The 25,696-nt window shown below is 44.2% G+C and overlaps 1 protein-coding gene across 3 annotated transcripts in view; it reads left to right on the top strand.

Moving 5' to 3' along the window:
- The window catches only part of SGTB (small glutamine rich tetratricopeptide repeat co-chaperone beta), a 63,652-nt gene extending 40,755 nt beyond the window's left edge, over window positions 1-22,897 (top strand). For all 3 annotated transcript variants that reach the window (XM_068271783.1, XM_068271785.1, XM_068271784.1), the window contains exons 6-12: window positions 568-672; window positions 1,231-1,369; window positions 4,057-4,119; window positions 6,046-6,083; window positions 8,634-8,717; window positions 15,685-15,806; window positions 22,103-22,897. In XM_068271783.1, the coding sequence (XP_068127884.1) occupies window positions 568-672; window positions 1,231-1,369; window positions 4,057-4,119; window positions 6,046-6,083; window positions 8,634-8,717; window positions 15,685-15,796 (541 nt within the window). In that variant the 3' untranslated portion in view covers window positions 15,797-15,806; window positions 22,103-22,897. The remainder of the gene's footprint in view (window positions 1-567; window positions 673-1,230; window positions 1,370-4,056; window positions 4,120-6,045; window positions 6,084-8,633; window positions 8,718-15,684; window positions 15,807-22,102) is intronic.
- The last annotated feature ends 2,799 nt before the right edge of the window (window positions 22,898-25,696 follow it).

Genomic DNA, 25,696 nt, shown 5'->3' with positions numbered 1-25,696 from the left:
GAAGTGGAAGGCAAGGGTACAACTCACCTTTCAGCTCCGCCAGGAAGTTCAGCAAGGCTTCTCCACATCGTACAGTTCAGCGTCTCTGGACTGCTTGAGTGGCACAGTAATGAGAGGTGCCACCAGAGGGCTTCACGGAGCCGATGCTGAGCTGTGCGACGTGGAGAAGACCTGCTGAAGTTCCCAGTGGCGCTGACAGGTGAGTTGTGTCCCCTCTTTCTGCTCCACAATGCTCTGCATATGGCTGCTCTGGCCAAGAGGAAACTCTGCAACCAGATACTGGTGTCTTCTCAGCCTTCCCCACAGGCTGGCCCTGCATGTGTGTGTGTAATTTATTTGTCGTTTTACTATGCAGTATTTATACCCAAGTAAGCCATGCTATAATATTCTCTTTATGAATGTATGAGATGACACAGATTCATTACTTAAATTGCTTAGACTATGAAATGCCTGCTTCTAGTGTTCTCATGAGACAGGTATGCTTTTCTTTCTATTATCTCTTTCTGGTTCTTCTCGTGTTTTTATTATGACAAGGCTGAATCATTGACATGTCTCCATACACCCCAGGGCTGCTGCACATAGTCAGTTAGGCCATCATGAAGATGCGATTACAGACTGCGAAAAGGCCATATCAATTGATGCAAAGTACAGCAAAGCCTACGGGAGAATGGGGTAAGGCATTGCCCTATGTGCTTTCATGTTAAATGACAGCTTCCATGTTATGAATTTTTGTTATGTGCATCCTGTACCTTACCAGCTCCTTTCACTAGATTTAAGAAAAAATGTAGCGAAAAGGGGTAAAAAAAATAGATCAATACATTGCAAAGTGAGAAGTAAAAGGAATAGAAGATAGATCAAAAAATGATTGAAAATTGCCATGTAATTTGTTCATGTTGTTTGATCCACAATCAGCTTGCACAAAATCATCTTTACTATTGGCAGACATGGAAAGAAAAACAGACACCACCAACTGCCAGTATCTATAACCACACCCACTAACAATGCAATAGTTTTTTTTATATATAGATATAGATATGCACAGAGGGAAATACTGGTTGCTTGTCATTTAGATAGTACATGAGAGCAGTAGTTTTATTGAGCACCATTGCGTGTGGTTAGAGTCTGATGTATTCACCCACGCTATTTCTTTTTAAATGATTAAATAAAAGCCATGATTAAATTATCCAATTGTCATGTATGATGCAAGCTTAGGCTGTCTTTTGTGTGCAGGAGGGCTCTGGCAGCATTGAATAGATACAAAGAAGCAATCACCAGCTACCAGAAAGCCTTGGATCTGGATCCAGAGAACGAGTCCTACAAGTCCTATCTGAAAATAGCTGAGCTGAAAGTGAGACAAGTTCCCAGCCCTGTGAGTGTCTTTCCTGATTACTTCTAAAGAATAAATGCTCATCTTCCTTAAAAATAGGATCTGCTTTGCACCATGTACTTGGTACTTGGCATTCGTAATCACTAAGCTCTTAGCGATCGCGATATTGCAAAACATTTTCAGAGTGATTTTTAACCTCTTAGCAGCCAAATAAATTGAAATTTTATTTGGCTGCAGGGCTGAAATTTTTCTGTCGCTCAGGAAGTGGCAGGATAGGCAGGGTATGCAGAATGGGCGGCAGGGAGCTTTTATAGTTACCTGTCCGAGTGGCTGGATCAGCTTCTTCTTCCTCCATCGTGGTGGCAATGTAATCCTGGCAAGTCTTCTGAGTCCCGATCAGGGCTGGACCAAGGCAGAGGCGAGAGAGGCTCCAGCCTCAGGGCGCAGTGTAGGAGGGACGCACAACCCACCCAACTATCATTCCCCTATTGTTTTTGAAGCAGATAAAAATAAGAAAAGGGGATAATTACATGGCAGTGACTGCAAGCCAGATTACTAGAGATTAAGGTGTTGGGGGCCCTGGGGGGCTCTTAGTCTAATCAGCAATCAGTGTGTGACAGCTGCTGGGGTGGGAGGGATGGAGGGGTGCACTTTGGTGTCTCGGCCTTGAGTGCTGGAGGGCCTTGTCTTGGCTCTGGTCCCGATCACATGATATGATATGTGATCAGGATCCAGGAGACCAATGTCAGTATTACAGTGCCACCAGGTGGTGGAAGAGGGGTAATGGAAGATTCTCTTTCATCACCCCTCTTTAACCACCTTTATTGTGACCCAGAAAGACAGCCAAACCAGATTTGCCAGCAGAGATTTAGAGTGCAAGAGCAGTTCCAAATGAAATATTTTGTTTAAAACTGCTAATGGGTTAAAGGAAAGTGTGTTTTTGCACATTCCTTTAAAGAGAACCCGCGGTGTGTTTAAAGAATGTTATCTGCATACAGAGGCTGGATCTGCCTATACAGCCAAGCCTCTGTTGCTATCCCAAACCCCACTAAGGTCCCCCTGCACTCTGCTATCCCTCATAAATCACAGCCGTGCTGTGAGGCTGTGTTTACATCTGTAGTGTCAGTCTCAGCTGCTCCCCCGCCTCCTGCATAGCTCCGGTCCCTGCCCCCGTCCCTTCCCTCCAATCAGCAGGGAGGGAAGGAATGCAGGCGGGGACTGGAGTTCTGCAGGAGGCGGAGAGAGCAGCAGACTGACACTATAGAGATAAACACAGCCAGCTCTGACAAGCTGTTTGTCAGCAGCGTGGCTGTGATTTATGAGGGATTGCAGAGTGCAGGGGGACCTTAGGGGGGTTTGGGATAGCAACAGAGGCTGGGCTGTATAGGCAGATCCAGCCTCTGTATGCAGATAATATTCTTCAAACCCACCTCGGGTTCTCTTTAAGAAAAATCGCTCTAAGAATGGTAGAGGCTGCATGTTTTTGACTTTCTGAATCATTTGGTCCCTGTAAACCTATTTGAGCCAGCAGGACATATATGCTTCTTCTGGTTGAGAGAGTGCAGGCTTGAGTGCACGAGCAGTAGGTGTGCGCAGGTAAGGTCTGCGCATGCCCAGTAGAAAGAAGCACTCAAGCACAGAGGAAAAAGCTGTGCACAAGCAGTTTTGTTCTACTAGGCATGTGTGGACCATACTTGCATATGCACATACTTGGATGAGCTTGTTCACCGCTGCACTCCTGGCCAGGAGATAAAGAGGAACCCAGCACTAGAGGAAGGATGCGGGAAGCCCCTGGACTGTACAGAAACTTACCACTAATTAGGTAAGTATCTTTTTTTTTTTTTTTTTTTTTTTTGTACACTTTAGGATTGCTCCTTTCTTTAGGCAGGGAACACAGACACCTTTTCAACAGACGATTTTGTATTTGTAATGTTGTTTTAACGAACAGGTCATGTAAGGTCAGCTGACGGAGAATTGCACACGGTATAGGATTTATCCTGCAGGCTTCTCATTTCTTTCACACATCGTAAATCGCATTCAAGCGCGAGTCATCCCATTAACTTACCTTGCCATGCAATTTCGTATATGAGGAAATGCGGGCAATTCTCCAGTCGTGTTCTTTCTAACTCTTTTTTTGTCTTTCTTTTTTATTCTTATTATTCCTTCTATATCTATCTGTTGAGCATTAAAAGCATGTCATTGCAGGAGAGTGATTTGGTAGGTGGCCAAACCAAGCAGCAACTGATTACTTAATGGAAGCAGAAAACACGTCTCTGGCAGATTTAAAGTCACCTACTGTGCAATTGTATCTGCAGTACCAGAAATAACAGGAGTTACCATTTGAGCTCCTACCAACATTACACGCTCTTCTGTTGACATTATAATCCTATATTCTAGGAGAGTAGGTAAAACTTGGCAGCACATACAAGCAAGAACCTGGTCGAGACTGATGGCGCTTACCAGGGTCACGTGCTGCACAAATGTTGAAGGAGAAGAAGAGACACCACTGTGCCCTTAAACACCTTTATTTAATTCAGTCGGGCATCACATACAGCAGGTTCAAGTGGGGGTCAGGTGGCTGGCCTCCTATAAGGGCAGGTGTTTTAGGACAGGTGTTTAAGGGCACAGTGCCTCTTCTTCTTCCAGCGTTTATAATCCTATATGTTGGTTTGATAAGCCTTATAAACATAATGATTTGCTTTTATTGACCTATGCTTTTCTTTCTGTAGACCAGCGCTGGATGGGGATTTGATATGGCGAGCCTGATGAATAACCCAGCCTTTGTGAGCATGGTAAGGATCTTGTGCTTCAAGTGTGTATTCAGGAAAAAACACATTATTATTATTATTTATATAGCGCTGACATTGTCAACTGTCCCTCAGAGGAACATAAAATCTAATCCCTATCATAGTCATGGGTCCACCATAATCTTGGGCCAATTTTGTTTTTTTGGGGGGTGGGGGGCAATTGACTTACCATGTAGCTTCGGCTATAATTCGAGAATTTTAGGTATCCAACAAAATTGCAAGTGGATAGCACTCCCGTAGTTCAGCAGATGATGTGCCCAGGTCTGTGGGTCAGACAGCACTTCAGACCCAATCTCGTAGCAAGTGAAGTGAAGACTGGCACCATCCAGTAGTATTGAAGCTCTTTACGTTTTGGAGAAAGCTCCTCCTTTCTATGTCAGTGACATAGGCTTAAGAAAGGAGGAGCTTCCTCCAAAACATCGCTATTTGCGGCTGCAACATGTCTATGTGTCTTAAATAAAGTAAAGAGATTTAATATTACTGGATGGTGACTGTCTTCACTTCACTTGCTACGAGAATTTTAGGTATGACTCTCAATAGAAATGTATAGGAAAAGGAACCGTTTTCTGTGTCCCAGCCCTGTCCGTGGGTGGAGAGGAGGCCACCATGCTGGAGAGGGTAGCAGGCAGGAAGGGGGGGCAACAGGGGCAGCGGCAGAGAGGGGGTCACACCCCTCCTTCTACTGGTTCCCCACTTCCCCGCTCCCTCTCCAGCTAGTTTCACTAATTAAATCATTTAAAATCAATGTAAAAAGGCGAGCGGGGAACTTCCTTTCTTGCGTTGCACTGCCGTCACTTCCTGCAATGCAGCCCAATTAAGTGCAGAGGGTGGTATTGCAGGAAGTGACGGCGAACGGTGGAACACAAGGAAGTAAGTTCCCCGCTCACCTTTATACATGTAATACATTGATTTTAAATGATTTATTAATAAAACTAGCTGGAGGGGGAGCAGGGAAGGGGGGACGCAGGTGAGAGAGGGGGTCCCCGCTTCACCCCTGCCCCATTCCTGCCTGCTACCCTCTCCAGCATGGCGCCCCCCCCCCCACACACACACGGCTAGGGCTGGGGATACGTTTCCACAGACTGGAAACATAGGCTGCAAAAAGCCATTTTCTCTCAAAATGGAGAGAAATTTTATTTATTTTTTTACAAAAACATATCCGTTTGTAACGGATCCGATCTGGAATGGACAAGTGTGGACCTAGCCTTATAGTGTGTCTGAGCCCTAAAACAGATTGTCTTAGACTAGCCTAGCCATGATACTTCTATATGTATTCTTTTACTTCCCACCTACATCTACAGGCACAGGGTGTGATTGCACTGAGATGTCACAGCCTGCAGGCAAGAATAACATTTGCACACTATATATATCTGACAGGATGACATTGGCAGTTACTGGGTGAGAAGGGAAGAGATCAGATGAGGGATATAACGTGTAACTATTTATATATATTTATTCCATGTTATTTTCTTTTTAATGATCTATTTTCATTACCACCCCTCACAAGTGCTCTAAACCCGCAGCTGAACTCTGGTCCCCTACCTTTCGTGTCCCTACCTCTCCCTCTAGATTGTAAGCCTTTGGGCAGGGTCCTCCTCCTTTTGTGTCCTACCTGATCTTGCACCTCCATTGCCGTGCACCCATGCTATGCATCTGAGTGAACATAACTTGCCTAATCTCCATGCTCCCCTCCAGTGACTGACTATGCATTACCTTGTACTCATACTGTGCTGCATGATCTGGTTTTTCTTGTATTCCTGTATTGTCATATTGCTGTATGTCACCCCTAAATATTGTCTGTAACCTAAACTAATGTGCAGCGCTGCGTAATATGTTGGCGCTTTATAAATACAATAAATAAATAAAATGGATGATCCTGTATTATACATTGTCTCTCTGTCTCCTCTCCAGGCCGCTGGTTTGATGCAGGACCCACAAGTGCAGCAACTGTGAGCTCTACTTCCCTATTATAATAACTTTTATGATTTCTATGTAGACATAAAATTGCTGGGTTTTAATAAGAAAGAAAAATATAGCCCGGTACACACTTTCAATTATGATTGGTCAATCACTGACCACTTTTACCACCTTCGTATAGTAGGAGGGTTTACCGACACAATCTACTCATAGTATTCAATATTTGTTGACCCTCATACTACATGGAGGTGGTAATTGGTCAGTGATTGGCCAATCATAATTGAAAGTGTTTACCAGACTTTAGGGTGCATTAACACATCCAATTTTGATTAGCCAATTTTATCCAGTCCAGGAAAGTTTAGGATCAATTCAAAACATCACATGAACAGAAACAGCAGAGTGCTCCCAGTGGGTTGCTATAATTCCTGTCTCTAATCGTCAATAATACACACATACTGGTTGCATGGATTCGCTCTGCAAAGAAACAAGGCATAATCTTGCAGGGGCTGCCAGAACAACCCCAGGCTGGAGACCAGTCCTGCCAAAGCTGGCTGCAGCATCCAAGGCAAACACTACAAACATTGCAAAGTCCCGCGCATGCTTCAGATATATCCAGCGCTGAGGGCAAAATCTCTCACATTTATAAAGCTTTGGATTCGTAGTGTACTTGGCAGAAATTTCACTTGGGATTTCCAATGAACACATTTCTCTTTATTTACATAATTGTTTTCTATAAAATTACATTTATATAAAAATGTGATATACAACAAATTAATTACAAAATTCCTTCTTATACAGAGACTGCAGCTCTATAAATATACAAGACACTTTTAACTATTAAGCTCAACTACTAAGCGGTTTATTTTTCAAAATGGCATGGAACTGATTGTAATGCCTTTATATAGCCAAATGTTGTAATACAGTGTGTGTATGGTTACTGTGCTAATAAAATATTATTCCAATGAAACAAATATATATACAAGACACATCTGTCATGATTGTCACTGGGAGACTTCAGTGTCATAAGTAAGGGCTTTTCACACTGCATGTTCCCATTGGCTTGCAATAACCTTGTCGCAATTGTGATTTTTCAAACAATCATGATCGCTTAAATTTGCTGTGATTTTTACAGCGATTTTAATGCAAGTTAGAGGACACATCCGAGCAATTTAAAAATTATAAAATCCACTTACCTGGGGCTTCTCCAGCCCCTGCCAGCCATTCTGTGCCCTTGCCGCTGGTCCGATCACCGCTGGTGGTCCTGGGTCCCCTCCGGCGCAGGATTCCTACTGCGACTGCACGAGCGGCTCTCAGAGACGCGCTGACGTCATCTGGACTGTACAGCGCAGGCGCAGAACTACTGCGCCTACGCTGTACAGTCCAGATGACGTCAGTGCGACCAGTGAGCCGCACGCTGGAGCGCAGAGGAAGCCGACACAGAAGCCGACCTGGCAAGGTCGGCCTTTGCACAGGAGGGGACCGAATGCCACCGAAGCTGCGGGAAGGGCACAGGACGGATTCCAGGGGCTGGAAGAAGCCCCAGGTAAGTGCATTTTTATTTTTAAATTCCACGGATCTCCCTTTAGGTAGCGTGTTTTTACAATCAGAACCAGATTGAAAAGCTCTTTGCAGTGTGTTTCTGGTTTACTAAATTGTAAAATGCTAGCAAAATCGCTAGCGTTTTGCAGAGTGTGGTCTGCAACGGAGGGGAACCCGGGCCACCAGCTGAGAGCGGAGCTGCGGCGAGGAACAGATAAGCTGCCAGGGGCTGGAGGAAGTTGGAGGAAGTAGATTTTTTTTTTTTTTAATATTGCTTGGACCTTCCCATTAAAGCTGAATTAGACAAAAAAATATTGTATTTAGCATTGCTTTTTAGTAAGAGGGCTTTTCGAATTTTCAGCATCTTATACTCCCTTAGTGGTTCTGGGTCACCATCGCTATCTGTGCTTCCTTTTATCAGTGAGGCTAACCATCATATCTTGCATACACTAAGGGCCGGTTCACATTACAAAACGTGGACGGCCACACATGCGAAACGCACCGCATGCGAACACACGCCATCCGCGTTTGTATGCGTTGCGTGGGTGATCCCATCACTGGAAAGTGAATGGGACAGCCGCGCATTTTTGCAAAATCTGCGTGCAGCATGCGTTCCCAGACCGCACTGGTCCGGAACGCATGCAGTGTGAACATCAGACAGTTAACTCTATGCACTGTCTGATGTCGTGCGTGTCTGCCTCCTGCACGCGTTTCCAAAACGCGGCTGGAAACGCGTGCAGTCTGAACGGGCCCTTAGGCCTAGAGTGAAAAATGGTCTATTTAGCGGACCTGAACGGTGATTCAATAGGATTCATTCACATTCTGCCAAATGGACTGCAAGTTTGGTTTTGCAGTGATTTTTCCAGATCAACGCATCTGTTGCTTTGACCGCGCGCTAACAGACTGGAGGGTCATGGATGATGCCTTTTAAAAAACTGGTCCATTTGGCGGATCTGTTTTTAAACGGATACGTTTCCAACCCGGCCAGTGTGAACTGGGCCTTAGCACAGGAACATGTAATTATTGTTGCTCTTCCCTCGCAGGATGTCTGGAATGATGTCCAATGCAGGAGGTGGGCCTGCAGCTGGTGTCGGAGGACTAACAGACCTCTCAAGTCTCATCCAAGCGTAAGTACATGATTTACTCACTTTAATGTCTAAATAGCACTGTTTCTGCTTCTTCACACAGTATAAATAAATAGTTTTTCATATAAATATAATGTGAAGACCGCTAAAGACTGGTACACACTTCTCCCTGTAACTAATGGCCAATCAGCATTGAGCATTCTCTTTCCTTTCAGTAGTGTAAATAATGTCATTGAAGGCAGGGGAAATTGTTTCTTTAAAAATATATGTTTATTAGTTTTACATTGTAACATGAAACGAAGAACGGTAAATATAACAATTCCCAATAAGATAAAGACTAGGGCTGAGCATCATCAGGGTCCGTGAACCAGAGTATCCAGCTGCTGCCTTAGCTCCTCATTGGTGGGATAGTGGTACTGAATACTCATAAAGGGAACCCGAGGTGAGAATAATATTGAGGTTGCCATATTTATCTCCTTTTAAGCAATACCAGTTGCCTGGCTGCCCTGCTGGTCCTCTGCCTCTAATACTTTCAACCATAGGCCCTGAACAAGCATGCAGCAGGTCAGGGGTTTTTGACAATATTGTCAGCTCTGACAAGATTAGCTGCATGCTTGTTTCTGGTGTAATTCAGACACTACTGCAGTCAAATATATCAGGACTGCCAGGCAACTGGTATTGTTTAACCAGTTCAGCCTTCAGTCGTTTTTCACCTTATGCATCCGAGCAATTTTCCCCTCCCATTCATTTGCCAATAACTTTATCACTATTGACCTATATCTTATTTTTTCTGCCACCAATTAGGCTTTCTTTGGGTGGTACATTTTGCTAAGAATTATTTTTTTCTAAATGCATTTTAACGGGAATATTAACAAAAAAAAAATTGAAAAAATTAATTTCTCAGTTTTCAGCCACTATAGCTTTAAAACAATACATGCTACCATAATTAAAACCCACGCATTTTATTTGCCCATTTGTCCCGGTTATTACACCATTTAAATTATGTCCCTATCACAATGTATGGCGCCAATATTTTATTTGGAAATAAAGGTGCATTTTTTTCAGTTTTGCGTCCATCACTATTTACAAGCTTATAATTTAAAAAATAATAGTAATATACCCACTCGACATGCATATTAAAAAAGTTCAGACCCTTTTTTTAATAAACATTTTATTGGGTATTTTTTGGGAGTGTGGGAGGTAATCCGTTAATTTTAAATGTAATTGTTTGTGGGTTTATTAACCACCTGAGGACCACAGTCTTTTCGCCCCTTAAGGACCAGAGCCTTTTTTTCCATTCAGACCACTGCAGCTTTCACGGTTTATTGCTCGGTCATACAACCTACCATCTAAATGAATTTTACCCCCTTTTCTTGTCACAGCTTTCTTTTGGTGCTATTTAATTGCTGCTGCGAGTTTTAGTTTTTATTATATTCATCAAAAAAGACATGAATTTTGTCAAAAAAAATGACTTTTTTAACTTTCTGTGCTGACATTTTTCAAATAAAGTAAAATTTCCTATACATTTGAGCACGAAAGTTATTCTGCTACATGTCTGATTTAAAAAAAAACAAAAAACATTCAGTGTATATTTATTGGATTGGGTAAAAGTTATAGTGTTTACAAACTATGGTGCCAAAAGTGAATTTTCCCATTTTGAAGCATCTCTGCCTTCATGCCTGTCATGTTTCATGAGGTGCTAAAATTCCAAGATAGTATAAATACCCCCAAATAACCCCATTTTGGAAAGAAGACATCCCAAAGTATTCAGTGAGAGGCATAGTGAGTTCATAGAAGATATTATTTTTTGTCACAAGTTAGCGGAAAATGACACTTTGTGACAAAAAAAAAAAAAGTTTCCATTTCTTCTAACTTGCAACAAAAAAAAAATGAAATCTGCCACGGACTCACTATGCTCCTCTCTGAATACCTTGAAGTGTCTACTTTCCAAAATGGGGTCATTTGTGGGGTGTGTTCACTGTCCTGGCATTTTGGGGGGTGCCTAATTGTAAGCACCCCTGTAAAGCCTAAAGATGCTCATTGGACTTTGGGCCCCTTAGCGCAGTTAGGCTGCAAAAAAGTGCCACACATGTGGTATTGCCGTACTCAGGAGAAGTAGTATAATGTGTTTTGTGGTGTATTTTTACACATACAGATGCTGGGTGGGAGAAATATCTCTGTAAATGACAATTTTTTGATTTTTTTTTTTTTTTTACACACAATTGTCCATTTACAGAGAGATTTCTCCCACCCACTTTTTTGCAACCTAGGTGCGCTAAGGGGCCTAACGTCCTATTCACAGGTCATTTTGAGGCATTTGGATTCTAGACTACTCATCACTGTTTAGGGCCCCTAAAATGCCAGGGCAGTATAGGAACCCCACAAGTGACCCCATTTTAGAAAGAAGACACCCCAAGGTATTCCGTTAGGTGTGTGGTGAGTTCATAGAAGATTTTTTTTTGTCACAAGTTAGCAGAAAATGACACTTTGTGAAAAAAAAAAACAATACAAATCAATTTCTGCTAACTTGTGACAAAAAATAAAATCTTCTATGAACTCATCATACACCTAACAGAATACCTTGGGGTGTCTTCTTTCTAAAATGGGGTCACTTGTGGGGTTCCTATACTGCCCTGGCATTTTAGGGGCCCTAAACCGTGAGGAGTAGTCTTGAACCCAAATGTCTCAAAATGACCTGTGAAATCCTAAAGGTACTCATTGGACTTTGGGCCCCTTAGCACAGTTAGGCTGCAAAAAAGTGTCACACATGTGGTATCGCCGTACTCAGGAGAAGTAGTATAATGTGTTTTGTGGTGTATTTTTACACATACCCATGCTGGGTGGGAGAAATATCTCTGTAAATGACACATTTTTGATTTTTTTTTTACACACAATTGTCCATTTACAGAGACATTTCTCCCACCCAGCATGGGTATGTGTAAAAATACACCACAAAACACATTATACTACTTCTCCTGAGTATGGCGATACCACATGTGTGCCACTTTTTTGCAGCCTAGGTGCGCTAAGGGGCCCAACATCCTATTCACAGGTCTTTTTGAGGCATTTGTTTTCTAGACTACTCCTCACGGTTTAGGGCCCCTAAAATGCCAGGGCAGTATAGGAACCCCACAAGTGACCCCATTTTAGAAAGAAGACACCCCAAGGTATTCCGTTAGGTGTGTGGTGAGTTCAGAGAAGATTTTATGTTTTGTCACAAGTTAGCGGAAAATGATACTTTGTGAAAAAAACAATAAAAATCAATTTCTGCTAACTTTTGACAAAAAATAAAATCTTCTATGAACTCGTCATACACCTAACAGAATAGGTGGGGTGTCTTTTTTCTAAAATGGGGTCACTTGTGCGGTTCCTATACTGCCCTGGCATTTTACGGGCCCAAAACCGTGAGTAGTCTGGAAACCAAACTTCTCAAAATGACTGTTCAGGGGTATAAGCATCTGCAAATTTTGATGACAGGTGGTCTATGAGGGGGCAAACTTTGTAGAACCGGTCATAAGCAGGGTGGCCTCTTAGATGACAGGTTGTATTGGTCCTGATCTGATGGATAGGAGTGCTAGGGGGGTGACAGGAGGTGATTGATGGGTGTCTCAGGGGGTGGTTAGAGGGGAAAATAGATGCACTGGGGAGGTGATCGGAAGAGGGTCTGAGGGTTTGGCCGAGTGATCAGGAGCCCACACGGGTCAAATTAGGGCCTGATCTGATGGGTAAGCGCTAGGGGGTGACAGGTGGTGACAGGAGGTGATGGGTGTCTCAAGGTGTGCTTAGAGGGGGGAAATAGATGCAAGCAATGCATTGGCGAGGTGATCAGGGCTGGGGTCTGAGGGCGTTCTGAGGGTGTGGGCGGGTGATTGGGTGCCCTAGGGGCAGATAGGGGTCTAATCTGATGGGTATCAGTGACAGGGGCTGATTGATGGGTGATCATTGAGTGATTAGATGGCAGAACAGATGTAAACAATGCACTTTGGAGGTGATCTGAGGGTAGGTCTGGGGCAATCTGATGGTGTGGGTGGGTGATCAGATTGCCCGCAAGGGGCAGGTTAGGGGCTGATTGATGGGTGGCAGTGACGGGGTGATTGACAGGCGATCAGTGGGTTATTACAGGGGGTATAGAGGCATACAGTACACAGGGGGGGGGTCTGGGGAGAATCTGAGGGGTGGGGGGTGATCAGGAGGGAGCAGGGGGCAGTTTAGGGTTAAAAAAAAAATAGCGTTGACAGATAGTGACAGGGAGTGATTGATGGGTGATTAGGGGGGGTGACTGAGTGCAAACAGTGGTCTGGGCGGGGGGGTCTGAGGGGTGCTGTGGGCGATCAGGGGGCAGGGGGGGGGGAATCAGTGTGCTTGGGTGCAGACTAGGGTGGCTGCAGCCTGCCCTGGTGGTCCCTCGGACACTGGGACCACCAGGGCAGGAGGCAGCCTGTATAATAGGCTTTGTATACATTACAAAGCCTATTATACGCGTAGTTACCGGCGATCCGGGTGCTAGTAACCCGCCGGCGCTTCCGAACGGCCGGCGGGTGACAGCGCGAGGGGGCGGAGCCAGTTGCTGGTGGCTGATCGAGTCACGAATGACGCGATCGCCGCATAACCACGCCCGCCGCTGCCACCGCCGATGGGCGTATTGCGGTCGTTTGGGCCCAGCCCTTGCCGCCGCCCATCAGCTTAAGGCGGTCGGCAAGTGGTTAAAAAAAAAAAAAGTATGTAGATGTAGTTTTACTATTTGGCCACAAGATAGCCTCAGTCATTTTTTTTTCTTCCTGTGAGTGCTCTCGCTTACAGGAAGTGAAAAAGTGAAGGGAGGACATGAAACACTTTTTTCTTTTGAAAGATTGCAGCTTCTAATAGAAGCCATCGGTCTTTCTAACGGGGGACTTAAGGTGGCCACTAATGGTCAAATTTTCTAGCGAAAAATCGCTTGAGCGATCAGAAATTCTGATCGGAAGAAAAATCGTTCACTACACCATCAACGAACCAATCTTTGCTATCAATCACGATCGTCTTTAAAATTCAAAATTTCGTTTGACGAAAATGCAGTCGGACGACTTTTTTTTTCAATCGTTTATAATTGATCATAACCATTAACAGAGATTATTTACTGGCAATTCGATCACTGCCGACCTAGAATTTCAGATCGATCGAACGATTTTTCGCTAGAAATTGGTCCGTTAGTGGCCAGCTTTAGATCAATGAATGGGAAATGCGTTCCCATTCATTGTTCTCCGGGCTAACGGGTGGTGGTACGATCAGCCGTGGGAGCATACAGCAGCATTTTGGATGTAGCAGCTACGTTAAAAGGAAATAAATATGGCATCCTCCATTATCACTCTCACCTCGGGTTCACTTAAAGAGCCAGTTTTGTGAAAGTTTAAAATTTAAAATACATGACACAAATAAAAAGTACATTTCTCCCAGAGCAAAATGTGCTATACATTACTTTTTTCCTATGTTGCTGTCACTTACAGTAAGTTATAGACCTGACAGAACTGACAGGTTTTGGACTAGCCCATCTCCTCATGGGGGATTCTCAGGGTTTTCTTTATTTTCAAAAACACTGAATGAATGGCAGTTGCTCAGTCCAACTGCCAGAACAGTGTGCAAACAGGAAGGGGGCCTGCATCTTTATATAGGTACTTTCCAGGGAGTGCATTTGTAAAGAATAAATGAAATGCTGAGTGCCCCATAAAGAGATGGACTAGTCAATCCGTCACTTCTATCAGATTTCTACTACCCACTGTAAGGCCTAGTGCACACCAGAGCGGTTCTGCTGCGGTTTGCGATCTGCTTGCGGGTGCGGATCCGCTTGGGTAATGTATTTCAATGGGCTGGTGCACACCAGAGAGGGAGGCGTTTTGCAGAAACGCATACTCCCGGGCTGCTGCAGATTTTGGATTGCGGATGCGTTTCTGCCTCAATGTTAAGTATAGGAAAACGCAAACCGCTCTGAAAAACGGCACTTCAGAGCGGTTTGCCAGGTGTTTTTTGTTACAGTAGCTGTTCAGTAACAGCTTTACTGTAACAATATAAGATATCTACTACACCAAAAACACTTCACAAAACCGCAAAATGCTAGCTAAAACGCTACAGAAAAATAAGAAAAAGCATTTCAAAATCTGCTAGCATTTTGCGGATCTGCTAGCGGGTTTTGGTGTGCAGCAGGCCTAAATGACAGCAACATGGGAGAAAGGTAATGTATGGCTCATTTTACTCTGGAAGAAACATACTTCTTTGTATGTATTTTAAAATAGTGGTCCTTTAAAAAACGGTTGCCTTTCCTCTGTTTACACAGTGAGGATAATGCAGGTGTTGTATAGAAAGTGTTGGGGGCAGGCAGTGTAATGCTAGGTACACACCATACAATTTTCTGGCAGATTGACCTGTCTGAATTTTAATCGATTTTTCAATTTTTGTGATCGATTTCCTTACACTTCTATGGAAATCGACCAGAAAAACGGTCAGAAAATCTATCGAGATTCAGATCGGACATGTTGGAAATCGATCTGGCAGGTAAATCTGCCAGAAAATTGTATGGTGTGTACCTAGCGTATAGTTCACACTGGGGCTCATTAACATGTAGCTGGGCCATTGCCTGCAGAGCACATGTTGTATCTGACACATTTACAAAGATGTATTTACTTTCCTTAAAGGGAAGGTTCAGGGACTATCTAAAAAAAATAAAAATCCATTTCCACTTACCTGGGGCTTCCTCCAGCCCGTGGCAGGCAGGAGGTGCCCTCGGCGCCGCTCCGCAGGCTCCCGGTGGTCTCCGGTGGCCGACCCGACCTGGCCAGGCCGGCGGCCAGGTCGGGCCTCTTCTGCGCTCCATGGTGCGTTCCACGCCGGCGCGCTGACGTCATCGGACGTCCTCCGGGTTGTACTGCGCAGGCTCAGAACTACTGAACTACTTCCCTTTAACTTTCACTGTTTAAGTAAACAGATTTTTGTGTAAGAAATCCCACGCTGATAGACGCATCTTATTTTTGTCTGGCAGTGGGCAGCAGTTTGCACAACAGATTCAGCAACAAAATCCTGAACTGATACAACAACTGAGAAATCAAGTGAGGAGCCGGTCTTTCAGTGGAACCACTGAGGAACATTCATGACACACAGCAGGTTTGTACCAAGTACCAGAAAACAACCTTTATTGAACAGCTTAGGCTGGGAGACTGCTTTGAAGTAAATACTGTTACATATTGTTGAGGTAAAATTAAAATGGTTTTATGGTTCTCCACAACTGTTGATTCAGTGCCAGAAGCCCTTGCACCTTATTGACTGTAGCTCTGAACGAGAAGGAAGCATAGAGACTGTAGGGGTCTTTGCAGCAGAGGCCATTTCTTCCTTGTTTCATTCTGCATAGATGCCTCTCTGTTTGTCACACTAACGTAACGTAGACACTTCTTTAAAAGCTTGGCAGAGAAACTCGAGGACTGTGATATTTTATGCATAACTTCCTTTTTACTTTCCAGTGACTGGAAATGTGCACTAATGGAGATGTGCTGAGGAAGGGATATACCATGTTTACTGGTGTAATATGAAAGATGTGCTGAGGACATGTGAAGAAGAACTACATAAAGAATTGTTTCTACCATTACGGGAGAGAAGGCATATTTTTAGATGCACAGTACATTTTGTTGGTCAAGTCTGCTAGTTGTCACTTGCTATACAATGGGCCTATACATGTTAGAAACACCACATTTGCTAGGTATGTGTAGAGCAGTAACAAAGAGGGGGGGGGGGGGGGGGGGGGGCGGTAATTCCAGGTTGATGAAGGATTGTGCCAATTTATGTGACTTAAAAAATAAACCCTCACGTATCTGTGCACTCTGCTCAGAGTAACATGAACCTGAATTACTGAGACTATTACTCCAGTGTATAATCTGGCATTGTTTACCTTATTGCTTATGGTCTGTCACCCCCATTATCATTGCCTCTAACCTTATTTATTGTACAGCGCTGCATAATATGTTGAACCTGCAAAAAAAAAAAAAAAAAAAAAAAAAAAAAAAAAGGCTCACCCTGCAATTGCAAATTTCCTGGCGCCTTAGATTACTATTCCCCCTCCAGACCACCATGGACTTAAGGAGTAAGATGCAATTTGGCTCCCAGCTATTGCTGGCGGCTGAATTGTTTTTTTTTTTTCTTTTTCATCTCACTCTGTTGCCAGCGCTCAAGTTAACCTCTGAGGACCACTATAGCAGTGATTCACATTACAGTCTATGGCGACCACCAAATATCAAGCGCCCGCTTCACCTGTCTCATGGCCCAAATGCTTCTGCAATCCTCCTACAGTCCACTGTTCCAGCGCAGATGTACCCACTTGAATCAGCAAGTCAAATAGATCTTTTCTGGCGGTGAGCACGGCTGTGGCTGAGTGTATCCGGACTGGGCTTGAGTGAAGCGTATTTGCACATGCCCAGTTCAGATACACTCGGCCACAGCCCTGCTCACCTCCGGAAGAAATATATACGACTTGCTGATTCCTGCACTAGAACAGTGGGCTGCAGGAGGATCTGGGCCATCCATACACTTCCCACTACTGAGGTAAGTATCCCCATATCGCTCACAGGCTAAATCTATGAAACTGCATGAATATGTATGTGTAATGATCGCTGCTGCAGCAGCTATTGCTGGAAGTAGTGCTGCAGCTCAGGCAGTTCTGATCTATTTCCATGCAAGTTGCATAGCTTTGTCTGTCTTTCCCTGCTGTCAGCTTGTGACTGATTATCATTCACCTGTGTGGGAATCTGCATGTCTGCTCCCATTGGATGACCTCAGTATAAAGATCTGCTTCCTGCAGGGTTTCCTTGGGTTTTCATAGCTTCAGCTTAAGCCTGCCTTGCTGTCGCTTTAGCCCCCGATCGTGTTTCTTGTTATAAAGATACTTTGCTGGTTTTGCATCATATATTGGTTCATTGCCAATATATATGCATACCAGCACGTTTATTATTTTCCTTGTATTTGTGTTACGTGATACATCAGTGTCGCTGATGTATACGTACACGAACTGTTTATATCCTGTGTTCAGTTAGTCAGTTTCCAGCACGTTTTGGTAGTTTGCGCGTACCGTGAACACCCGTGCTGAGCTAGTTATCCTGGTTCTGTTTGTGGATTGCGTTCATCTCTGCGAAGAGATAACGAATCCTTCTGAATCCTGTTCTGTTACTGTTTGTGGATTGCGTTCATCCCTGCGAAGAGATAGCGAATCCTTCTGAGTCCTGTTCCCTGTGTTACTCCATTCCTAGTCAGTGTTCCTGCTTATGTCATATATCGGTTCATTGCCGATATATACATATGTTAGTCAGACGTAACAAATAGTTTCATTGATAGCTGTAATTGTAATACGCTAGGAAAACATACTTGTTGTATATTTATCTGTGTTACGTTCTTCTATCTCAATCCTGCTATTTCCTGACCATCCTGTCCTGTCTTTGTGAGGCACGCCATCGCCGCAACGCATTGGCTGCCTCATTCCAGTCTGTCTGGTTTTGGACGCTTGCTGTCGCTAAGTAGCCGCTAGCTAGCAAGCGTTCATTCTGTCTACCTGTCCTGATCTCCTCAGTTCTGGTTTATGCGCTCAGCGCTACTTTGCGCTGAGACGTTATAACGAAAGCATTGTTTGTGGCTGTCAGATCTGCACCGGCTCTGTGCGCCACAATCTCCTATTGGAGTCAGTCCTCCCCTCCACTATACTAGGGATAGCCTGTTTCCTTGTGCTAGTGTGTGTACCTCCTCCACGCCAGCTCATGCGTTGCATGCTGACTGTGGAGAATACACCACCAAGCCTTACATTATGCAAACCCCATTACCAATCCCTATTGTGGGGGGAATTTCCAGAAATTATGACACTGTTTGTCAGGGGTCCTGCTCCTTTAAAAAATTTGAAAAGCTTGGTCCTGAAGTTACAGACAAATTTATATCAGAATTGGTTAAAGTTCTGGCCAATCCCGACTTTCGGGCTTCTGCAATTTCTACCTGGTCTGATGGGATCGTTTGTGCTCTTTTTAAGGGCAAACTTTTTGATTGGGCAATCGATGTCTTAGATCACACTCAGTTTAGACAAAGTCCTTTGCAATTTATAGCTTTTGTAATTCACAATTGGTTGCGCATAGATCCATTGCCTTTTCCTCTTAATGAACTCCTGGCAGCAGGCCAATCAGCTGCTCCTTCAATTGCTTGCAAGAATGAGCAGCAAGCAGAAAGTGTTACTGATAATTTTCCTGCAGCTTTGAATAAATCATCAAAAACCGCAAGGTCAAAGGCAAAACGCAAACGTTCTAAAAAACGTGTCCAATCTGCAGAGTCGTTATCCTTAGCGACTGAGACCTATAATGAGATTCTGCCATTAACAGATAATGAAATGCAATTGTCTTTCAGGGGAGTTAAATGGACTTATGAAACTACTAATGAACTTTCATCACTGGCTAGGGAAAATAAAAATTTTTGTTTAAAAGAATTATCTGAGTATGATTATGAGGAGATATTACAGAGTATTGAACAAATCAACTTATTTGTGAAGCAAGGAAAGTTTGCATACACTACAGTTAAACACTTGCTACAGGTATTAGAGATTCTTAAGAATAAGGAATCTGCCAATCACCTGCTAATTAACCCAATCTATGTCCCTGCCACAATCATATCTGCAAACTGTGATCTGCCTGTTAAGTATGCTTGGAATCCTCCATTTGAGAAAGGAGAGATGGAAGCTCTGGTCAATGAATGGAAGAATGATTCAAGTTCATTTTGTCAATTTTACAGTGCAAAAAGTGAATTAGTATTGAATGCATGCATTAAGTCTGCCTATAACCTAATAAAACTTGATGAATTTCTGCCCAGCAAAGCAGAAGCCATTGAAATATTGTCCTCGTCAGCAATTGTGTCAGATACCTTGCCCTGTACACAGTCTGATTTAACCAATGTTGAGTCCCTCTCCAGTGTTGTAACAGCCGAGGAACTCCAGCCCTGTCCTCTGAATGTTTCAGAAGTCTTGCCCTGTAACATGGATAATTCTGATTCTCTGGTCAAAATAATGGAAATCTCAGAATTTCAGTCCGGTCTGATGTGTGTTCCTGAAACCCAGCCCTGTATCCTGAAAGATTCTGGTTCTCTGGCCGCTGTGGCAGAGGTTCCAGAGTCCCCTTCCTGTCCAGGGAATTCCTCAGTTTTGCCTAGTCCAGTGGGGGCTGCTGCAATGCTGACTTGTTCTGCAGCGCCTCATGAGCTCCAATCCAGTGTATTAGATGAGTCTCTGTCCAGTCCAGAGGTAGTTGTGGAGTCCCTATCTGGTTCAGTGCATACATCAGAAGATTTGTCCTGTCTTGTTAGTGCCCCTGAATCTGATTTGTTACTGACTTTGCTGGAATCAGCGACATCTAAGTCTGATCCTGCATTCTCGTGTAAAAATCCAGTAGTTGCGAAGTCTAGTCATGATGATTTTTTTTTGGCCAGTCCTGGTTTTGGTCCTGTCTTGGCTGACCCTGAGGCTCACAGTTCCTTGACATGCCCAGAGGTTTCTCTTGTGCCAGTGTGCCCAGATGTTCTTTGTGTGCCAGAATGCCCAAGTGTGTTTAAGGTGTTAGCGTGCTCTGATGCTTCCTTAGTGGGAACATGTTCTGATGTTGCCAGTCTGCCTGCATGCCCAGAGATGGTTCTGGTCCCTGAAAGCCCTGATATTGATGTTTGTCCTTGTGGCCCTGACTCGGGAATTGCCCTAGGTTCCATAGGGGTTCTTGATAGTTCTCCATGTGAGCCTAAAGGGCATTCTGACCTATGGGGATCTCTTTGGAGCTTCAAGGTGTTCTGGGAGGTCTCTGAGAAAACTTGTCCTGGTGCCTTGGACTGGTTCAACAGTGGGTTTTGTGTTGGTAAAGACAGTACCGGTGGGCATTGCAAAGGCTTTGGCGTTTCTGAACGGTTCCTGGAAGGCGGTGGGTATCGCTCAGGGAGTTTCGGAGGGCTTTCTTCTGGAAATCATGGTTCTGATGGGTGTCACACTGGGGCTTGTAGTACTGATGGGCAGGGTTCTGTAGGTTCTGGTTCTGATGGGTCCAGTCTTGTGGGGACTGATTCTGGAATTCGGTCTTGCCGGGCTGTCCCGGTCATCATGAATTATCAGTCAGACTGTTTTGTTGGAAATTTCAGTTTTGAAAAGCGTCTGGAATCCACTTTTAAAGGCGGGGGTACTGTAATGATCGCTGCTGCAGCAGCTATTGCTGGAAGTAGTGCTGCAGCTCAGGCAGTTCTGATCTATTTCCATGCAAGTTGCATAGCTTTGTCTGTCTTTCCCTGCTGTCAGCTTGTGACTGATTATCATTCACCTGTGTGGGAATCTGCATGTCTGCTCCCATTGGATGACCTCAGTATAAAGATCTGCTTCCTGCAGGGTTTCCTTGGGTTTTCATAGCTTCAGCTTAAGCCTGCCTTGCTGTCGCTTTAGCCCCCGATCGTGTTTCTTGTTATAAAGATACTTTGCTGGTTTTGCATCATATATTGGTTCATTGCCAATATATATGCATACCAGCACGTTTATTATTTTCCTTGTATTTGTGTTACGTGATACATCAGTGTCGCTGATGTATACGTACACGAACTGTTTATATCCTGTGTTCAGTTAGTCAGTTTCCAGCACGTTTTGGTAGTTTGCGCGTACCGTGAACACCCGTGCTGAGCTAGTTATCCTGTTCCTGGTTCTGTTTGTGGATTGCGTTCATCTCTGCGAAGAGATAACGAATCCTTCTGAATCCTGTTCTGTTACTGTGTGTGGATTGCGTTCATCCCTGCGAAGAGATAGCGAATCCTTCTGAGTCCTGTTCCCTGTGTTACTCCATTCCTAGTCAGCGTTCCTGCTTATGTCATATATCGGTTCATTGCCGATATATACATATGTTAGTCAGACGTAACAAATAGTTTCATTGATAGCTGTAATTGTAATACGCTAGGAAAACATACTTGTTGTATATTTATCTGTGTTACGTTCTTCTATCTCAATCCTGCTATTTCCTGACCATCCTGTCCTGTCTTTGTGAGGCACGCCATCGCCGCAACGCATTGGCTGCCTCATTCCAGTCTGTCTGGTTTTGGACGCTTGCTGTCGCTAAGTAGCCGCTAGCTAGCAAGCGTTCATTCTGTCTACCTGTCCTGATCTCCTCAGTTCTGGTTTATGCGCTCAGCGCTACTTTGCGCTGAGACGTTATAACGAAAGCATTGTTTGTGGCTGTCAGATCTGCACCGGCTCTGTGCGCCACAATCTCCTATTGGAGTCAGTCCTCCCCTCCACTATACTAGGGATAGCCTGTTTCCTTGTGCTAGTGTGTGTACCTCCTCCACGTCAGCTCATGCGTTGCATGCTGACTGTGGAGAATACACCACCAAGCCTTACAGTATGACTTTAGTTTTGTATTTTTACATTTCAGAAAGCCAGTCGCTCACGGAATGCTAACCAACCGCTGCACACGTTTAAAAAAAAACGAAGAAGACAGGACTGGGCGCATGTCAGGAAGCATTCGCGCGAACGTTCCATCGTCACACACATGCAGCCGAGCATGGGGAACATGTAGTACATCATATGGTGAGATCTGTACAGGAGAGAATTCTGCCAAACCTCCATCCTAGCTTCATTTCAATGTATATTTTCAAGGAAACAAAATAGAGAAACATTGCCTTTAAAGGTCTGTCCGATATGTAACAAACAGATCACTGGCTAAAAAACGAGACTTCAGTGTATTTTGTACTTTCACAGCATTCTTATTGACTGTGGGCATTGTAGTTTTATAGAAATGATTTATTGTCCTGTATATCATCTTTATGCTACAAAAGTCACTATAGTAGCAGGACTGTAATTTTTACTGTCTAAAGTGTATGTTAGGTCAACAAAGTCCTATTTAAAATCAAGGCACTGATTAATTAAAATAGAATGTTGCTATTTTTACCACAATTTCTAAAGAGGCTTCATTTGCTTACATGAACGTGTGGGCTACATCAGGTTTCGTGAAAATGCTGTCCACCAACCTATAAAAATGGATCCAGCTTCTGTTGTAAAACTTGATGTTGTGAATTGACTGTATTGTACTGTGTGCAAGGCTGGCCTAATGGAGCATCCATGGCCTCTGTGACACCTCCCCCGTTACAATATACACAGAGAATGTTGGATAGTTTGTGCTTGATATACATGTCATGTGACATTTTCAAAGAACAACTTCAACAAGCTATTTTTGTGTGATGTGATTTACTGGGTGTATAAGCAGCCAATGAGATTCTTCCATTGGTAATTACTCTAAATTGCCATCATTTTTTATATTGCCAACACACTCTGTGGTGCTTTACAAAGTACAGCAGGACCAGCCACACCTGTGAATAAGCAAAAAGAGGCCAGCAGTCAAGTGTCTCTACAGCAGCCATAGAAATAGTCACATATAGGCCACAGCCAAGTGAGGTGCAAGCCAATATATTCACCAGTATGTAAGGGCTCACATTGAAAAGCCATGCCAAACACAGAGGGGCAAGATGTTAAAAATACAAAAACAGTGCCCTGGAGGAACTGAGTGCAGGTCCCTTAAACTGCTAAGCAATAGTGCTCTCCATTAATTTAACCTCCCTAGCGGTATGGACAGATATGTCCGTCCATAAAAACATGCTGTGAACAGTATGAACGTGCATACACATCAATACTCTCCTGCACTGTATACTAGACCCTTGCTTGACACATTTTGGCAAGTTACAGGGAAAAAAAAAAGTTTTAAAAATAAATTTTAACACTTATTGCACAGAAATCCTGGGGAAATTGAACGCCAGGGAGGTTTTTAAACTGCTCTACTGCCAATTGCTGGTACACACCTACATTAGACAGACTGGAGAAGAAGAATGTAGAGCTTGGTCTGTTCAAAAGGGGATTTAAAGTATTTTATTTTGAAAATACATATATGGTAAATTACAATTTAAGAAGCTGCACTTTCTGATTTGACTTCTTTAGAAAAACACAGAAGGTGAGAGTGGTTGTGCACAAGCCCCCCCAAAATGATGTGCGCATACTATACATACATCACCTGCAGCCTGTTGTCTCCATGGAAACAGACACAGCCAGTATGAGCACGGGTATACAGCATAGGTTGTGCTCCAAATGTGCAGGATTTTAAGCAGTAAAAGGAAAGTTGAAGCTCTTGATGGCCATAAAGTGGTGGGGTGGGGCAGATTCAGCCCATGGGCGCCTTGAGTTCTACACTTGTGCTAGAAGTATATTGTAGGTTTTATTGGTGTGGGTGGTCAGTTTGCATTACACTCCTTTCTTAGGATGTCTCTCCTCCTCTGTGGTTGATTTTTTAAGACTAGCTCACTGCTAAGCCCGACAGGGTCCCAAGTCAGTAGGTAATCCCAGGCCTAGAACAATTTAAGCCCCACCCATCTAATGTTACTGCAATCCAGACTCTGCATTGGTGTAGAGGCTGTGGGACACTTCCTTAAAGGGGTTCTTTCGCGAATAAGTAGGCAGTTAAAAAATGTGACAGATGACAGGTTTTGGGCCAGTCCATCTTTTTAAGGGGGATTCTCAGGGCTTTCTTTGTTTTCAACAGCATTTCCTGAACAACAGTTTAACTGCCAAAATAGCAAGATACCAGCCGGCCTCTCTAATCACTTGCACACTATTATGTCAGTTAGATTTTGCAACTGTTGTTCAGGAAATGCTGTTGAAATCAAAGAAAGCCCTGAGAATCCCCCTTAAAAAGATGGGCTGGCCCAAAACCTGTCATCTGTCACATTTTTTAACTGCCTACTTTTTTCGCGAAAGAACTCCTTTAACCACTTGCCGACCGCGCACTCATACCGCGCGTCGGCAAAGTGGCAGCTGCAGGACCAGCGACGCAGTATTGCGTCGCCAGCTGCAGGCTGATTAATCAGGAAGCAGCCGCTCGCGCGAGCGGCTGCTTCCTGTCAATTCACGGCGGGGGGCTTCGTGAATAGCCTGCGGGCCGCCGATCGCGGCTCGCAGGCTAAATGTAAACACAAGCGGAAATAATCCGCTTTGTTTACATTGTACGGCGCTGCTGCGCAGCAGCGCCGTAAGGCAGATCGGCGATCCCCGGCCAATCAGCGGCTGGGGATCGCCGCCATGTGACAGGGGACAGCCTGTCACTGGCTGCACAGGACGGATAGCGTCCTGTGCAGCCCCGATCACCCGGGATGAGCAGATAGGAGAGGGAGGGGGGAATTTCGCCGCGGAGGGGGGCTTTGAGGTGCCCCCCCCCCCGCAACATGCCAGACAGGAGGAGCGATCAGACCCCCCCTGCACATCATCCCCATAGGGGGGAAAAAAGGGGGGCGATCTGATCACTCTGTGTGCCAGCTGATCTGTGCTGGGGGCTGCAGAGCCCACCCAGCACAGATCACAAATAACAGCGCTGGTCCTTAAGGGGGGGTAAAGGGTGGGTCCTCAAGTGGTTAAGAGAGAGATGAGCCAGTAACCACAAGTTTGAGCAGAAGCTGGCACCTGTCAGGGCTCACCTGGAAGTAATGTTGGAAAGGATGCACCATATCAGTGAGGCTGCAATAGCAAAACTGTTAGGTTTTGTTCCTATTACAAATTACAATCGCTGAGCGCTTTTTAAAGCGATTTTGCCAGCGTTTGAGTGATTTGCGATTTTTCTAAGTGATTGGTAAGCGCTTTTGTTTGGCGATTAGCTTTTTTTTTTTCCTGCAGACAATCAGGAAGTGAACTTTGACCTGAAACTGAATCTCTTTAATGTACTTTGTAATGAAAAGCGCTCACAAAATCTCTTATCCAATTGCTTTTTAAAGTGCTTAGCGATTTTCCTATACCTTACATTGAAGCGCAAACGCTCTGAAAATGGTGCAGGACCTGCATTTGCGATTGGAAAGAAAGCTCATCGCTCATATGAGAACACTCCCAGTGGCCGTCTTTGCACAATCGCTTTTTGAAAACTCTAGTGCTTAAAATAGTCTCAAAGCGCTTATAGAGTGATCAAGCCCTTACTCCAAACCCCCTCCATTTCATT

Source organism: Hyperolius riggenbachi, chromosome 1 (assembly GCF_040937935.1).
Source record: "Hyperolius riggenbachi isolate aHypRig1 chromosome 1, aHypRig1.pri, whole genome shotgun sequence".
NCBI classification, from domain to species: Eukaryota; Metazoa; Chordata; class Amphibia; order Anura; family Hyperoliidae; genus Hyperolius; species Hyperolius riggenbachi.
The sequence above is the reverse complement of the archived record's forward strand: the minus strand, read 5'-3'. Positions and strand labels throughout refer to the sequence as shown.